The sequence below is a fragment of the Maylandia zebra genome, linkage group LG5, assembly GCF_041146795.1.
Source record: "Maylandia zebra isolate NMK-2024a linkage group LG5, Mzebra_GT3a, whole genome shotgun sequence".
Classification (NCBI taxonomy): domain Eukaryota; kingdom Metazoa; phylum Chordata; class Actinopteri; order Cichliformes; family Cichlidae; genus Maylandia; species Maylandia zebra.
The window spans coordinates 23140078-23158145 of NC_135171.1; the positions used below are offsets into that span (position 1 = coordinate 23140078).

General features: G+C 39.6%; 2 protein-coding genes and 1 long non-coding RNA gene across 6 annotated transcripts in view; 1 reads left to right on the plus strand and 2 right to left on the minus strand.

Moving 5' to 3' along the window:
* Positions 1-1182: 1182 nt before the first annotated feature.
* Positions 1183-16450, plus strand: LOC143418625 (uncharacterized). 2 transcript variants are annotated; one of them, XM_076884037.1, is made up of 11 exons: positions 1183-1485; positions 1615-1905; positions 2491-2541; positions 2892-2975; positions 4536-4634; positions 5160-5184; positions 5276-5295; positions 5396-5430; positions 13180-13240; positions 13360-13406; positions 16158-16450. In XM_076884037.1, exons 1-11 carry the CDS (start codon positions 1287-1289, stop codon positions 16269-16271), a joined length of 1026 nt encoding a protein of 341 aa, XP_076740152.1. In that variant the 5' UTR covers positions 1183-1286; the 3' UTR covers positions 16272-16450. The 2 variants fall into 2 exon arrangements, with proteins under 2 accessions (XP_076740152.1, XP_076740151.1); XM_076884036.1 differs by lacking the exon at positions 16158-16450 and having other exon boundaries at positions 13360-13971.
* Positions 11061-12618, minus strand: LOC143418626 (uncharacterized). The gene is made up of 2 exons (XR_013098646.1): positions 12102-12618; positions 11061-11563 (listed from the first exon to the last, which is right to left on the minus strand). It is a non-coding gene; the product is annotated as an uncharacterized LOC143418626 (long non-coding RNA).
* Positions 16442-18068, minus strand: part of cacna2d3 (calcium channel, voltage dependent, alpha2/delta subunit 3) — a 39153-nt gene continuing 37526 nt past the window's right edge. For all 3 annotated transcript variants that reach the window (XM_076884032.1, XM_076884031.1, XM_076884035.1), the window contains one exon: positions 16442-17409. In XM_076884032.1, the coding sequence (XP_076740147.1) occupies positions 17317-17409 (93 nt within the window). In that variant the 3' untranslated portion in view covers positions 16442-17316. The remainder of the gene's footprint in view (positions 17410-18068) is intronic.

Consider the following 18068-nt stretch of genomic DNA (forward strand, 5'->3'; position numbering starts at 1 on the left):
TCCTCCTTTTTAATGCTCTGCCAGGCCTTTTTTGCAGCAGCCTTCAGTTGTTGTTCGTTTGTGGGTCTTTCTGTCCAAAGTTTAGTCTCCAGCAAGTGAAATGCATTCTCAGTTGGACAAAGGTCAGGTGACTGACTCGGCCATTCAAGAATAATCCACTTCTGTGCTTTAATAAACTCCTGGGTTGCTCTGGGTGTATGTTATTGTCCATCTGTATTATGAAATGCCGCCCAATTAATTTTACTGCATATAGCTGGATTTAAGCAGACATTATGTCTCTGAACACCCCAGAAATCATCTGCTGCTTCTGTCCTGTGTCACATCGTCAATAAACACTAGTGTCTCAGTTCCACTTGCAGCCATGCACGCCAAGCCAACCCACTGCCTCTGCCTGTCTTTTACAGATGATATGATATGCTTTGGATCATGAGCTAGCCTTCCTATTCTTGAAGCTTGTTAGCGGCTGGCGCCTTACAGTGAACTTCTCTCTATTTATTTTCATACATTCTTCTCTTTATGTTAGACTTGGACATCGATACACCTTCCTCCTGGAGAGTGTTTTTTCACTTGGTTGGCTGTTGTGAAGGGATTTCTCATCACCATGGAAATTTTTCTGTGATCATCTACCACCGTTGTCCTCCATGAATAGCCAGGTCTTTTTGTGTTGCTGAGTTTACCAGTGCTTTCTCACTTTCTCGGGATGTACTAAACTAAATTTTACAACTCACAATAATGTAGCAATTTCTCAGATGGGTTTTTTTTCCCTGCACAGCTTAAGGATGGCTTGTTTTACCCACATGGTGAGCTGCTTTAACCGCATTTTGTCTGTTCACAGCAAAATCTTCCAAATGCAAGCACCACACCTCAAATCAACTGCAGGCCTTTTATCTATTTAGTTGATAAGGACATAACGGGGGAATTACCCACACCTGCCCATGAAATAGCCTTTGAGTCAATTGTCCGGTTACTTTTAGTTTCTTTAAAAAGAGGGTAGCACATGTTAAGGAGCTGAAACTCTGAAATGCTTCATCCTTTTGGAATCTGCATATCCTCAAATACCCAACACACCTACAGATTTTGTGCAGACTCAGCTCTATGCCCATTATATAACTAAATTGGAATAAACTGGTAAAAATCAACGATTGTGTCCAAATATAAATGGGCCTAAATGTATGTTATTCTCTTACTTTACAGCTCTTCCTGAACCTAAACTGACAGTGAGCAGATCAGAGATCACAGAAACAGATTCAGTCACACTGAAATGCGAGGCTCCATCCTCTGTTCCTATGTCTCAGTGTTCTTTCTACTCTTCCACTGGAGCAACTGTTAAAGAATTGCCCTGCTTAACGACACTGACAGCAACCGAACTGCTGAAGATGGCAAATCTCAAATCACCTGCTACTGTTAAACTGAACTGTTTTTACACAACGCAGCCTGGAGCACCAAACTCTCCATACAGTAACTTTTCCAGCATCATCATTCAAAGTCAGTGGCTTTAGCACTGATTACTGATGGCATCTTAATGCAGCCTCAACACAAGTAACACATACTTTTAGCATGTTGCTCATGTTCACAGATATAATCCTAATGTTAATTAATGCTTCAATTCTTCAGCTCCTCTTCCACCTAAACTCATCGTTAATCCACTGGTGATCACAGAGACAGACTCAGTCACACTCAACTGTGAGACTCCCCCATCTGTTTCTGTGCCTGAATGTGATTTCTACACTTTGAGTGGAGGAATAGTCAACAGGTTTTCCTGTCTAACGACACTGACAGCAACCAAACTGCTGGAGTTGGCACATCTCAGATCACCTGCTGAAATTAAACTGAAATGTTCTTACACTGCACGGTCTGGAGAGTTAACATCTCCATACAGTAACATGTCCACCATTAAAGTACAAAGTAAGTGATTTTCTATTCTACCCTATTATATATTGGACATATACAATAATACATTATATAATACAATATACAACACATTATATATTGTATAATTTTAGGGTCTACCTTAAAATATAAAGTGCCTTAAGGCAACTGTTTTTGTAATTTGGTGCTCTATAAATAAAATTGGAATTGAAATATTCATACAATATCATAACAGCAGATGTTGTGTATCGTAACATTTCAGTTTTAAATGTGACTTCAGTGGAAAATCCAAAGGATGCAAGCACGACAGATTTAACAACCATCATTCCTGATAAAACATCATCATCATAAAACATAATGTGTTTTAAGTTTGTCCACTATTCTAATTTAAAAAACATTAGTGTCACATACAGTAAATATTATTTAATTACACAACAGTAACTGTTCTAATTAAATCTTTGTTTTACAAAACCAAATTTACAGAAGTTCTGATTCTGTATCAAGATGTAAATAAAAAGAAAATGCAAGGATGTAGAAATGGACTTTCTATTCCACCTCATTCACAGTATGCTAATCACAGATGTTTCCTGCTGTAATATTCCAGTCTTAAATTGTGTTTAGGGACAACTTCAAAGGATGGAAGAACCACAGATTTAACCACTGTCAGACCTGGTAAAAAAAACACCTGGGCACAAAGTTCACACACGTATCTATCATGAACATATGTCATTGTTACAGTGTGCCTGCAATATCATTTTCTAGTTTGTCCACTACTGTTCCACATGTTATGTAATCACATAAAATAACAGGTATAAACCTATCTGTTTTCAAATTTACAAAAAAATATAAATAAATCCAGAATGCAATGATTTTTTTTAATCTTATCCACCTGTATTTTATTCACAACCAAATGAATACAGTACAAAGTGAATGACTTTCTTTTCTTTCATTTATACATTTATGCAGTATCCTCATCACAGATATTTTGTGCTATAACATTTCACTTTTAAATGTTTATTTAGGAGCAAATCTCAAGGATAAAAGAACCACAGATTTCACAACCTTCAATCCTGGTACACTATCATCTGGGGAGACAGTTGATAAAGGTATCCTTCATTAAAATATTTTACTGGGACAGCGTGACATTTCTTTTTTCTTTTTTTTTTTTTGGTATTTTTGTTATCTTTGTTGTTGTTGGTTTTTTTTGTTTGTTTCAAGTTTGTCCACTACTCTGTTTTTAAAATACTGGTGCCACATAAATGTTATCTAATTACAAAACAGTGACAGATCTGAATTTATCTTTGTTTTATGACTCAGAATCCAAAAAAGTTATAATGCTGCGTAAGCTTTAGATAAAAACTAAATGCAAAGATTTAGTTTAGATTTAGGCCATGTAAAACCAGAGTCATGATAAACATTATATAGGCAGCGTTTTTTCCTCAATAGTTTCATCACGTTTACTGTCTAAGGACAGCGCTAGCAAGCACTCTCTGCTTATGAGCAAAACAAACAAACAAACAGAGGGCGTTTTAGGAGTGTTTTAGGAGTGACGGCTAGAGAGAGGGAGAGAGAGAGAGCAGGAAAGAGCAGATAGAGAGAGAAAACGAGTTTTGAGATGTGAGAGATTTGTAACTTTTAGCGTGTTTGGAGTGTGTAATTAATGTGTTGTCTTGTGTAGTTAGTGTGTAGTGTTTTGTGTTGTGTGTCAGAACAATGAGGCGACTGCTGTCTCCAGGTAGAAAAAGGAGTGATACACCTGCTGCTGTCAGACCTGCAGGTATCAGGCTGTGATGTTCTCCTTTATAGTGGACAGAAATTATTGTTTTGGAGTGGTACAAATAATTTGTGTGGCATCTTATTGAATGCAGAACAGCTGATTGTTCTGTAAATAGTTTGAAATGGTTATTTAAAAAAATCAAGGTAAAAGGTAAATGGATGCAAATAACTTTATTGTTTGCAAAACTTGTGCATAGGATTTTAAAATTGACAAGTTATGAAATATGATTCATTAAACATATGTGTGGTTGCTACAGTTAAAAATATAACTTTTTCTACTCTGATTTTATGTTTTGTGTCTGATTTTAGATCAATTGTGTTAATACAGTATGTCAAAATGAAAACATGACTGTAAATTTAGACACGTGAGGTTGTGCTGAAAAGAATGAGACCAAATAGTTTTTAAAGGTGAAATGTAGAGTTCAAATCAAAAGTAGTTAAAAATGGCCAAGTATACCCTGGACCCCAGAGGGTTAAACATTTTTTTTAAAGTAAAGCAATAGTTACTTTTCAAGTAATTAATTACTTTTAGAATATTGTAAGAAGTAAGAAGTAACTAGTAACTATAATTAATTACTTTTCAAAGTAACTTGCCCACCACTGCATAGGATACATGTTATATAATCTCATAAAAATAACAGGTATAAGTCTATCTTTGTTTTCAAACTCCAAATTTACAAATAAAAATACATCTCTATGTGATGGTATGTTATTTTGAAAAAACAAATCTCAAAATGTAACCAACATTTTAAATTATCATCTTAGAAATGGTTACTCCATTATCTATGGTAAACAATTTGTTAATGATTGGTTTCACTGTCTCAGTCTTAGTTTTGTGCAACTGAAAAAGTAAGATTTTCTTGTTTATGACCTCTTGTGCTGCAAAACAGATTTACTGATATGGAAACTGGTGGTTTCAACTGGTTGTGGAGTTGCTGTGGGTGTTGTCTTACTGGGATGTGTACTTGTGAGGAATCTGAAAAGAACTGGTGAGAAATGCTGTAAATTTTTATTTATCTTTTAATGATCTTCAAATACACTTTTTATTTAAATTGAGAATTAGACAAAATTATTTTAAATGCAAATTGTATCAAGGTTTTTCCACTTTTATTTTTACAAAAAAAATTCTAGTTCATTTTCAGGATTTGCATAGACATTTGCATAGAAATAATAAATAAATAAATAAATAAATATATGTGAGCATTTTATCTGCTTCATTTATTTTCTCAATTTAATATAGCTATGATATCATGTGCAGTCGAGTCAGATGGAAAATTGGATTGGGCATGGAAGCTCATAGTTTTGCGTGTTGTAGCATTATAATTCCAAAGTAAATATCTCAAGCCTAAATTACATCTCATGTCATGTGACTTAAAACTTAAGCTTCTGTGTCTACTGATCAGAACTGGTTTGTTTAGTTTTACTTTAGTATTTCTTTTCTCCAATATTTCCTTATGGATCATGAAAGTTGTTTGATCAGCAATTACTTTTATGTTTTCTTTTTTTTTTAATAGTTCCAGTAAATTCTGTTACCAGCAGGTAAGACATGCTTTAACCTTTTCTGCAACTGTTTCCAATGGTTTCTGTATTATGTCCATGAAAATCACTGTCTGGTTGTTTTTTCTTGTAGCTCACAAGCCCACTGCACTGGTATTGTAAACGCTAAGTGACTTTGAGCTCTTTGCAATTCTTATCTATAGTATATACTATGTATATGTTTATACTATTTTTTTTTTACTTTCAATTGTAGATGGCTTAATGAACACAACGCATCTTGGAGAAGTGGTAATTAAAAACAAAAGCTCTGAGAAACATTCTGAGTTAGTGGCTCTGAAAAGTATCTGGACACTTCGAGCTGTGGCAGATGGGTACTTTTTGAAGTAATTTAAAAAAAAAAATCCTTTAACCCCTTTCAAAATACTGAAATTCACGTAGTGTCAATGGAATGACATGTTTGCACTATTAATAGGCTTTGTGGCTAGAGAAATTTTAAACTGTGAGCAGTCACATGTATTTTCAGATAACATTTATGAGTAGGGATGGGAATCACTGTGCTGATTTTCTAACACTGGAATATTTCTAACATTTTGAGTTATTTTCCAGTGTTAGAAAATCAGCACTGCTCAGGGTTAGCCATTGTTAATCTTCAAAACTGACTAGGTTACTTTTAAACATATAACACTGTCAAAAGTGTTAATTTAACACTCAACAGTGTTGTATTTAACACTCAGAGGTGTGGACCCATATAGACACTCTCTAGTGTTAATTTAACACTGGAGATTTTGTTGTGCACCAGGTGGTGATCAGTCGACCGCTCAGCCCCTCTCTTTACCCGAGTGTCCAAAACATATGGCCTAAGGCCTGTTGATACGATTACAAAATCGATCATCGACCTGTGGCCTAGAGTGTCCTGGTGCCGCGTGCACTTATGGACACTCTTATGTAGGGCTGCACGATTAATCGTTAGAAAATCGCGATCTCGATTCATACTTATGTGCAATCTTATTTCCAAATGACAACGATTAAAAAAAAAAAAAAAGACGATGACGATTGTACCGCATTTTGATTCGGGATGTAATCTGCATGAAAACAAGCACTCACTCTTCCTGCTCAACAAATGACAAGGGCGGAGCCTTATACCACGTGATACAGAAGCTGTGCCGTGTGATGCTAAAATTAGCAGGGAAAAAACAACGGAGAGCACGTCAGGGATGACGAGAAAGTGACAGGAGAAAATCCGTTCCGGTCAACCACCCAAACATCAATAACGGGAACCTTATACAGCGCTTCCCTATACCCGTCGAACTCCCGCAGGCACAAAGAAATTACGGAGGCTATCACTTATCACCTGACCAAAGATATGGCTCCCATCAACACTGTGCAAAACGAGGGATTTAGGAAAATGATCAACACCCTAGACAAACGCTACACAGTGCCGTCCCGCAACTATTTTTCTATTGTTGCACTACCTGCTCTATACACGCAGTGTCGAGCAACGGTGGAGACGGAATTTCAAGCAGTACAACATTTTGCGGCAACAACAAAACGTGAGACATTTGTTGTTTTTATGTTTGTTTATTGTTTTTATGTTCAGTCTCAACTGTTACGAAGTTGATGTGCATTTAATAAGTGCAATAAATATTTATACTGGAAAAGAAAATCGTGAGAGAATCGTGATCTCAATTCTAAGCAAAAAAATCGTGATTCTCATTTTATGCAAAATCGTGCAGCCCTACTCTTATGTTTTGACATGGTGTTCATTATGGCCAAACTGTTGTTTGCACAAAAGCCCAATAACAAAACACCGCTCGGGTTCAGATCCGGGAGGCCGTCCCTCCCAATCACGCCCTTCCAGGTCTCCCAGTAGGACAACAGAGTCCCCAGGAGGAGCACCCTCCAGTGCCACACCTAGGGACTCCAAGAAGGCTGGGTACTCTAAACTGCCGCTTGGCATAAATGTTACCTTCCCTGACCCGAAGGCAAAGGGAACAAACTCTCTCCTCCTCTAGGAGAAACCCCATCATACCAGCACCAAGCCAAGGGGATACCAAGATACCCACCCCAGCCCACCGCCTCTCACCAGGGGCAACTCCAGACTGAGACAGAGTCCAGCCCCTTTCCAGGAGACTGGTTCCAGAGCCCAGGCCATGCGTTGAGGTGAGCCTGACTATATCTAGCCGGTACCTCTCAACCTCACGGACTAGCTCAGGCTCCTTCCCCACCAGATAGGTGACATTCCATGTCCCAATTGCTAGTCTTGGTAGCCGGGGATCGGTGTGCCAGGTCCTTCGCCGCCGCCCGGCTCACATTGCACCCGACCCCTACGGTGCCTCCTGCGGGTGGCGGGCCTGCAGGAAGATGGGCCCATGTCCCTTTTTTGGGCTGTGCCCGGCCGGGCCCCATGGACTAAGGCCCGGCCACCAGATGCTCGCCCTCAGGCACCCTTCCCAGACCTGGCTCCAGGGCGGGGCCCCGGTAACCCTATCCCGGGCAGGGTGAACTGTTCATAGGGGTCTTCTGAATCGCTCTTTGTCTGGTCCCTCACCCAGGACCAATTTCCCATGGGAGACCCTACCAGGGGGCAAAAGCCCCCAGACAACATAGCCCCTGGGATCCCTGGGACACACAAACCCCTCCACCACGATAAGATAGCGATTCGCAGAGGGGATGTAAAGAATAGTTTAATTAATTGTTCTCTCCTTGGAGTAGTTAAAAAAGTACAGCATTGCTTTTAAGAAAACTGTTCAGTGTAATAGTTTTGTTTTGGTTTTTTGAGTCATGACCCCAGCACTAATCATAACAAGGAGGGGAAATACCTCCAGTATGCACAAACAGAGATCAGTGATGTATACTCAGTAATTATTAGAGTCAATCCATAGAAGATCATTTTTGGCATTGTTTGGGTTATTATGTTACATGTTTGATTTGTATAAGATGTTATGAGGGAAATATATTCTGCATGTCAATGTGTCAGGTAGGATGAACCTTGTACGGCACATGTGTGGTAGGACTGTTTTGGCAGTCAGATGGGCACATGTTTATTTATAATTTTGATAAACGCATCATATAATAATTTCCATACCAGCTCTACAACAGTGATGTGGAGGTGATTCTATTCCAGTTATAGTTCCATAAATCACGAGAGAAAGCTTGATCACAGAAATGGTTAAAAGTTCAGTTAAACACTGTTTGTGGTCTTGATTTTGGAGCTTCAATTGTCTAACTGCAGCTACCACACAGTGGCCACTGATATCATTTCCAAACCAGAGTCTCAGTTAAAAATAAATAATTTTCTGGGCATTTAAGATTTGGGTGAGTTTTAGCTGTAAATTAGTGTTAAGTCAAATTGTTGAATGTTGTCATTGTGTTTCTTAAATTCTTAGTTCAAACTATAGGATCAAAGGCATTCCTTTGTCTGACCCCTCCCCAGCCTCTCGAGGTTCTGGGAGGAGGCTGTAGTGTTTTATCACAGACACATCCCATGTGAAGATTCTGTCTGTTGTTTGGTAAACTTCCTGCCCTTTTATGGCTTCACCTGTGTTGTGTATGGTGTACCAATACAGGAATTGAACCATATATTGGGTGTGGGGAGATTACCCCCTTATGACCAAGGATGTTGTGATCAAGAGGACACACACACGCACGCACACACACACGCACATAGACACACATACACACACACACATATACACAGTGCCTTGTCTTACGGTGTGTTCACACCGAACGCGATAGAGGCAGGCGGAGCGTCAGGTTTACATGTAAAGTCAATGGAAAGGCGCGCTGACCCGCGATTGCGGCCCCCGCGAAAATTCGGAAGCGTTTTGGCGTTGCGAAAACGCAAAAACGCCAGAAACGCGCGTGAGTGTAGGGCGTTTCAGGCGTTTGACTCGCGAAAAAATCCACGCGCGTGAGTTTATGTGTTGCATTTTGTGCATACGCGCGTTTCGCCTCCCCCGCTCGAGTTGGAAAAATCTGAACTCCAGCGTAAAATCGCGCCGCGACAACCAATCAGGAGCCTGGTGACGTGGCTGTTACCTAGTTCAAAGGGGCAGATCCAGCCAAAGCCATTCATTCTGCATTCAAAATGGAGGAGAAACTAATCAGTGCTGTGGCAAATCATCCAGAATTATACGATGCTACCTATTATTTCTACCGAGACAGGAATAAAAAGGACCTAGCTTGGAGACAAATCAGTGAGGAGATCGGGCAACCTGGTAAGTTCATTCCTACTTTTTAATTTTCAGACTGACCCGATGAAGCCGCGCAAAAGCTAGCAAGCTAGCAAGCCCGCCTACTGTCCCGCGATTTTCCCACTGTTGTACAAATAGCTTTCCGCTAACCAGATAATGCGTTTATTCAGAGGACATCTGCAGGAGAAAGTGGAAGGGCCTCAGGGACACCTATAATAAGGAGAAGAGGGCAGAGAAGGAGAAGAGGAGTGGGTCGGCAGCAGGATCGGGGAGGAGATGGAAGTTCTTCACGGTCATGGGGTTTCTGGACCCCTTCCTCACTCCGCGGGAGACCAGCGGAAATATGGTGCGGACCGTGGAGAACTTCTCCCCCGAGGACCAGGGACAGCCCGAAGAGGCAGCAGGGGAGTGTCAGTCAGAAGGTATATTTACAATGAATTAATGTAGGCAGTTAATTAATGCGTGTTGTCATACAGGAATATATTTTGTTTAGTAATAAACAGTATACAGTAGTCCCGCCGTTCATCCGTCACGGCCTCGCCTGTCGCTGATTTCTTTCTTTTTATTGCACCGTACAGCTTTCAACAATGCGCATTGCATTCTGCATTTTGCTCCCGGTGCAGGTGCCTATTTCCCATTCGGAAATAGGCACCTGCACTGGGAGCAAAAAAGGCGCACAAAATTGGCGCCGCAGACAGAGAAAAAGCGCAGCATACTTTAACGTTTTAAAATTGACTTGGTTTGCACTTTCAGAATCAACTTGTGAGAACTGTGACTACTGGTCATGTGCTGCAATAAATGAGAGACCACTGTATATAATAATAAGTATATAATAACATAATATTCTCTATGACTATTGTCTTCAACCTGTTAACATTTAATATTGTCTTGATAGAGTCAAGTAATCATGCAGCAGAGTCCTCTCCTGTTGCTTCTCCTGGCTCCCCAGTCCCTGGTCCATCCACTCCTGCTGCTGCACCCACAGGTATGAACATCAAGCACTGATCGCTTTTTACTTGCTTGAATCCCCTTGTGATCACCTTTACTAAATATCTACAACCAATCTGTTCAAATCCTGGTTTTATTCAATTTTAAAAATAAAAATCTAGTAGCAGCATTCTCATTTCTTTGTGGTGTTTTGTTCTGTGTTTTACAGGCCCACAGAGGAGGACAGCTCGAAGGCGGGCGAGGGAAGGGTCCCAGGACGGTCCATCGGCGGTGGAGCTGGCTATCCTGGAGTCCCTAAAGAGGCCACGCCCGTCTGCAACAGAGCATTTCCTCCTCAGCCTTGTTCCTGCTCTGGAGAGCATGCCGCCTCAGACACGAGAATTCGTGAAATTCCAAATTTATAAATCAGTTTTTGAAAACAGCACAGCTGTGCTAAATTTGGAAACATTGGACCCTAATGATCAGTAGTTTACTGATGAGGCAGCAGCTCTCCAGGGCAGAAACAATGTTCTTATGTTTCTCCTCCTTCTCCCTGAGGCTCTTCCACTCCAAGCTGGGTCCTTTTTATCCCTGTCTCTCTGTAAATAGTTAGATCTCATATATTTATGTTATTTATGTCCTTTTGTTACTGAATTTGTATATTTTATTCCTGTCTGTCTGTAAATAGTTGATGTCATATATTTATCCTTTTGTTACTGAATTTATATATTTTATCAAATAAACATTTATACTGACAAATGTCTTTGTTCTACTACACAGCAAATATTGGCACCGGACTTGACAAAAGTAGAATTTATTTCATATTACACCAATAACAAAACATACTAATACAGTGGGATGCATAAGTTTGGGCAACATTGTGAAAAGTAATTATTTTCCTGTACAAATCGTTGGTTGTCACAATAAAAATTGTCAGTTAAATACATCATATAGGAGACACACAGTGATATTTGAGAAGTGAAATGCAGTTCACTGGATTTACAGAAAGTGCAATAACTTTAAACTAAATGAAGCAGGTGCATAAATTGGCAACACAAAAAAAGAGGAATAACATAAATATGTAGTGTATATCAATGTGTGTGTCTCCTATATGATATATGTAAGTAACATTTTTTACTGCAATGGACCGCCAGTCTTGAGTTGAAGGCACAGCCATGAAATCGTCCACTAGACAGTCCCAGATGGCCGTCGCTACCTGGGGGATGATCTGGCTCACCGTGGACACACCGACTCGAAAACTGAACGCGATGGTCCTGAAGGAGTCCCCGGTGGCAAGGAACCTGGACAACAGTGTTCAAAATGAGTATTATGTGTACTTCAGTTACAAAATACATTATAGAAATTACAAAACATGAATCTTGCATAGAAAATTTTGTAAATATAAGGATAATTACATGATATATATTTGGTATAATCTGGAACAATCTGCCGTGATTTTAAACAAATATTCAACTATCCCAGAATTAAACCAGGTCTAGATGTGAAAAGGAGTGAGTATCACTACAAAGGTTAACCCACATTGGTCCTAGTACAAGTTTGATATCAGCAAACACCGAGAGCATACCTATGACACCACAGCCATGCTATCATTCAAACACTGATAACAGCATAAATCGAATTAAATCGGGACCTGATGAGACCGTCAGTGTATCACTACAAATATTGTGAAGTCGTGTCGTACCAGTTTGCTATCGGTAAACACCGAGAGCATTCACTCTTAGCATAGCACATCCATGTTAGCAGTGTATAAATGGATGGTTTAGCATATATTAGCGCAGGTATCATTACAGGACTACCGTATTAAACACTTTTACTAACCTCAGGCAGATGGACAGGCGCTCTGCTGGTGGAATTGAGCGCCTGTAATTGGTGTCTAGGCGGGCAATTCTGGGACCGACGCGGGAAAGCAGGTCCTCAAACTGGCCGAGTGACAGGCGATGATATCGCTGGAATCTGCCGTCATCCAGGCGCAGCTCCTGTAGCAAATGGTGAAACTCACCAAACTGATCACGCGTCTCGAGGACCTGATGGACCCAGGTACGGCGAGGACGTCTCTTACGCCGCTGCTCTGCTCTCCACAGTAAATAAAGAAGGGAGACTCTCTCTTCAAGCGCTAGCTCGACAGCTGCCATCTTTCAAAGATACCGGTCTAGCACAACTTCCTCCCACATCCCTCCCACATCCCTCCCACATTTCCGGTTCACGCGCGTGAAAATATGATATTTTGGGGCGCGAGCGATTTTTCTTGGACACGCGTAGAGGTCGCGAATGTGCAGGCGTCAAGTTAGGGGCGTTTTGGCGTTTTTTCACGCGCCCATCGCGTTCGGTGTGAACACACGGTTAGAACCATTGGAGGGGGGGTTTTCGGTGGGAGGTGCTTGTGTTTTACCGTGTAAACTGTAACTGTCATGGGAATAAAAGGCTACGAGGAGAGCTGCTCTTGGAAGGAGTTGATCTGGAGACAGGTGAGGAGCATTTAGTTTCACAGCCTGGTTCTGACCAAGCCTTTCCTCGCTAGCGAGTAAAAGACCGGTTGAAGATGTTCTGTCTTGTTTTTCGTTCTTCATGAGGAATAAGTCTCTAAACTAGTGGGGCCTGTGGAAACACAGACTCAACAATTAGTTTTGTAGACATAGACTTAAACTCTCTGAGGAACAGAAGGCAACCAGTTAAAATCTCCAGCCGGGAGAATTTCATTAAGTTCCATATGAAACATCACAGAAGTTTGGTGTTGAAGTGTCCAAATTCTTTATGGGGCCAATTTCCAGTATGTGTATTACAAGGGTATCGGGTTAAATGTATTGTTACAAATAATTTTTTTCACGATTCCAATTTTCCCATCATCTCTTCAATAATTATCCTCTCACTTCTGCCTTATTTTGTTTTTTCAAACTAGTCCCCTCCAGGAAACGAGCAATCATACTCTATATTCACCTCAGTACCTGCTGCTGATCCAGGTGAGCTTCTTTGTATCCTTATTTGTAATAATGTAAACGATACAATTTAATGGCAATTCTATAAAACCTCAAAAACCTTTTTCTATAACATGCTTTGCATTAAAGATTTTCCTTTTCAGTTGCAGATTCTACTCAAGAAGATGGACAGCAACTTCAAAAAAATGAAGTAAGTCTGTCACAAGCAGAGATAGCAAAAGTATGGACATTCTTAAGCAGAAGTGTTAAAGAAATTAACATTGGAGACAGTGGAGAAAAAAACGAAAACAAGATGTACATTTGTAAAAATTTTGTGAGATCTCGTGTTACCTCTGTGAGGTCCCACAAGTCCATGCACTTCCAGGTCAGTACTGAGACCTTGGAATCAACCATAGCGATGGAAGACAAACACTTGCGGGTTCTTAGTGTAAGCAGGCAGAGTCGTCACAAGGAGTATACTGACCTGGCAGTTTTGGTTGAATTCATTAACAGTGTTGGGACTAACGCGTTATTAAGTAACGCGTTACAGTAACTACGTTATTATTGTGGTAACGAGCACGGTAACTAGTTAACATGCCAAAACCAGGAACGCGTTACTCGTTACTGGGATTTAGATAGGCTCGTTATTCGTTACTTGTGTGGTGGCTGTCGCGGAGCTTCCACAGATTCAATAACATTAGCAAGTGGTGGAAGCCAGCAAGTGGATGAAGGAAAAGGGAGGCAAGAGGAGGAGAGACCCAAAGCGGCCGCTGGTCCGAGTGTCAGGTGAACTGAACTTCAGGTAAGAAGTTATGACCTGCAGTCCATCTAGGTCAGATATGAACCAAGTTTAGGTGGAGTTTATTTTCGTTATGCCGACTTTTTCGTACTGCGTGCTAGCTAGCATGACGAAGTTTCTATACAGCTGGGTGGTGCTATGTTACTGATGTTGAACTTTATTTTGTTCATAAGGTTAATTATTAGAGCTGCCAACCGTCCTGTACAAAATGGAATCGTCTCGTATTCAGAGAAAATATTACGCGTTTCGTATTGAGATGAAAAGGAACAGTTTGTCCCGGACTTCAGCTACAATGAAAAAGGCACAAAGCTGGAGTTATTCTGTGTTTACGCTGCACAGCTGCCTCTTCTTCTCTCATCCTCTCCCCTCCCTCTCCTGTTTCTACTTCAATCATGAAACTGATCAATGATCAGCTGATCGGCTTTTCTCTCTTGCTTGTTTATCGCCCACTTTGCGCCAGAAAGAGGAAACCAGCGGATGTCGCGGTAAACAACAGCAGCACTTTTAAGCTTGATCAGCTGTTGTTAGAATTTATTTAATATTAATTTCTAGTATCAGCTGATGTTTGCTGGAGCCACAGCTGTAAAGCTGCTGGCCATGATATCGGTTTGAATATGTGGTGAGAGGGAAACATGAAGATGAAACCAGGAGATGTCCTTACTGAATCATCAGAGCTGTGATGGAGAAACAGGTTTACCTTTTAGGTGACATGAATGAGTCGAAGGGAAGTTATGAACGGTTTCTGAGCGACCAGGATCCTTTTCTAAGTAGCTGACAGCTGTGCAGGGGCGGGTCTAGCAAAGTGTTGCCAGGGGTCCATGTAGGGCAGTAAAAGGGAAAGGGGGGGCACAAGGAAACACTTTCTTTTTCTCATTTAAAATGTCTCACTTTTAAAAAAAAGAATTATCTGAGTCTTGCAACAAACAATTGATAGATTTATACATATCTACCATCAGAACAGTGTACATCACTGTCACAACAGCGTTTATTTTCATTCAAAGGCTTTATGAGTTTTCCTATAATGGTGGGCCGGTCTCTAGTCAAAATGCCCAGGACGATTTTTTTGTCCCAGTCCAGCCCTGTATGCAGCTCATCTGCAGTCTGGTGTTGCCTACATCTTCCTATTCAGAAGGCAGAATTTCCGAGTTCTGAGTACAATCGAAAGCACCACGACTGCAGTTTTTGTGTTGGATGTAAAAGGCGCACATGACGCTGTGACGTAGGCTAGAATCATGGCAGCAGTCAATGACGGTCCAGGCGTGGGATTTCTCTCGTGGAAATATGCACATTATCTTTTCCTTTCTATTGGTAGGTGGCACAGTGCACTTGTGGCAAGTAAGCAAGCTAGAAGACTGGCACTCTTGCTGGGTATCCAGTTACGGAAGGAACACATTAACAAGAGAATTCTGAGTTAAACCAAAGTTACTTTCCCTAGTAACTAGTTACTCTGAAAGTAACGAGTAACTTGAAGTAACTGAGTTACTTTTGATAGAAGTAACTAGTAATGTAACTAAGTTACTAATTTAAAGTAACTTACCCAACACTGTTCATTAACTACCACCTGAAGTACTTTGAAGCTCCAATATCAAGTACAATAAATGCAGGAGGGGGAAGCATTTCTCAATCTTTCGCAAAACTTTTGCAGGATCTTGCAAAAGTACATCTTTTTCTTTTTTTCTCCCATGTCCCTTGCAAGGCTCTGTACATTTGAAATTATCTGCCTCATAAAAATATTATACCCTTATCCTCACTCCTCTTCTATAGCTAGCTAGATGCTGAAGTACCATGATCACAATTTGTGCCCATCTGCACTTGTCCCGGTGTTTTGCCATAAAAAGCACTGGCCCACTTTAATTCCTATGGCGCTATAAATAATGCAAAAATACAGTAAATGTAGTAATGTGAAATAATAACTCCCCTCAAATGTCCTAAAACAAAAGTAACAAGCCTGTTTTGAAAATGTAAGAAGCAGAAAGTGTTAGTTGTGTTAAAATGTAAGGAGTAAAAGTGAAAAGATGTTAGAAAAATAAATGCTTAAGTAAAATACAGATACCTTACAAGTATTTGTACTTTGTTACTTCCCACCTCTAGTCACAAGGGTAACATTAAATCTGCTGGTCATATAAGTTAATAGATAATACAGTTTATTTTCTCCCCCCCCAGTCTGACATATACCATTTGTACTCAACCATCCCCAAGGAGCCAGCTACATCAGCCCTGAAGAGTATGGTGTATAGCACTGTGAACCCTATGTACACCTCTGTGAACTACGTGTAAACTGCAAATGAAAATTGTTTTAACTTAACTGCATTAAGACAGTTTGATAGCCTAAATGTTAAATTCCTGATTAAATTAAAATGTTTTTAAAAAGTATTGTTTTCTAATGTGTCTATTTTATGCTTAACACATTTTTTGTACTGTTTTATTTTTTGATATATTTTGTTTTTCCTCCAGGACTGTATATACAGTAAATAGCATCACATTTATATTCAATGTCTGCAATTCAGCTGCACAAACTCACCCACACAAAAAAGTATCTTAATGTGTAAATGATGGAAAATATTTATTTGCATTTATTCATCAGCTTTCCTAAACATGTAGTTACGAGTATGTGGTCACCTTGACAAATGGCTGAACACATCAATGCCACATTCTTCAAACACACTGCTCTTTTTCATGCACCTTGTACTTTTCTTAAATATAATTTGCTTAAAAAAACAGAATAAAGCCATTTAATATTTTCCAATGTCTCACTACTATTTTACATGATCCATTACAGACATCAAAGCAAATTTAGTAAAACAAATAAATTTTACTAAATAAATTGTTTTAACAAATCATTACTGTTTGTAATGATTTACTGCCTAAAACAAAGACCACTCTGCATTCTTTTCTCATTTCACAAAAGTGCATTTTACATTCTGCAGACAATAGCTTTCATATTTTTCCTGACACAACAAATAATCAAACATTTAATGTCTTCCTGTGCACAAAGGCTTGTCTTAGACTTTGAGTAAAGCACTCTCACTTGTTGAGAGGCATTCTACGTTTCTTTCTTCTAATAAATTCAGCACACATGTAGAGCAATTTTGCAAACTCTATTTGGTATGCTCTGCTGTGCGCTGATCAAAGTCACCAAGCACTCCTGTTATTCTCATTTTCTTTTGTTCTCTGCATTAATGGATGTGTCTCAGTGCTAAAGATTTTGTCTTTGCAGAGTACTGCCTGTATTAGAGGTATGAGCAAATTCATGTTTTTATGTATCTATAAGCTTCTTCTCATTGAATTAGTCCTTACTGATTTCCACTGCAGCTGCTATTGGTCACCTGCTGATGGTCGCTGTTATCAGAGGCAGCAGAGCTGCTGCTAGGGGACTGGAGAAGCGTGTTGCTGAACCGCACTCCATGGCATTTTCCTGTAAGGTACACAATCAATTGTCATATTGCAGTACACATGCTTTTTAGTAAACTTACCAGCTGTATTTGGCTATGAGAGTACTGAATATAACTTTAGATAACTTTTTTTAATAATGTTAACTTGACCCATATAATGTTATTTATATAAAAACAAAGTGAAATAACTATTCAGTGACTTGGATGAGAATGATCGCCCTTGGAATTGCAATGTACAAGTGAAAAATACAGATGTGGACAATCAGGATTTAAAATAAACCCAAAGAAACCAACCCTCTAAAATTGTGGGATGAGTTAACAATTCATAGCTGAAAATTTTAAATATAAGATTTTAAATATGTACATTTTTATTAACAGATTAGTTTTTAGACATTTAATGCTAGAAGAGGATATGCCATCATCACTCCACATTGTGTTTGGACTGGCCTTTCATATACTACTGTAGCCCACATCTTAAAAGAAGCAAGCCAGTGGGTTAAAAATCAAGTACCAGCTCCCTATTACTACTACCACTTTAACTACTATCTCTAAAGCTAACTTACTATTACATTATTATAACAATATTATGTTATTCTTACAGAAAGAAAACAGTTTCAGTGATGTTATATGGAATTATATTACCATTATCACATTTTCATAGAGTAGCACATAACCTTATTTG

Excerpts from the sequence above, each read along its gene's own strand:
- LOC143418625 (XM_076884036.1), top strand. The coding sequence starts at position 1,287 with ATGTCTCAGTGTTCTTTCTACTCTTCCACTGGAGCAACTGTTAAAGAA. Across the intron at positions 1,486-1,614 it reads TTCCAGCATCATCATTCAAA|CTCCTCTTCCACCTAAACTC; the intron begins GTCAGTGGCTTT and ends TCAATTCTTCAG. Across the intron at positions 13,241-13,359 it reads AGTACCTGCTGCTGATCCAG|TTGCAGATTCTACTCAAGAA; the intron begins GTGAGCTTCTTT and ends TTTCCTTTTCAG.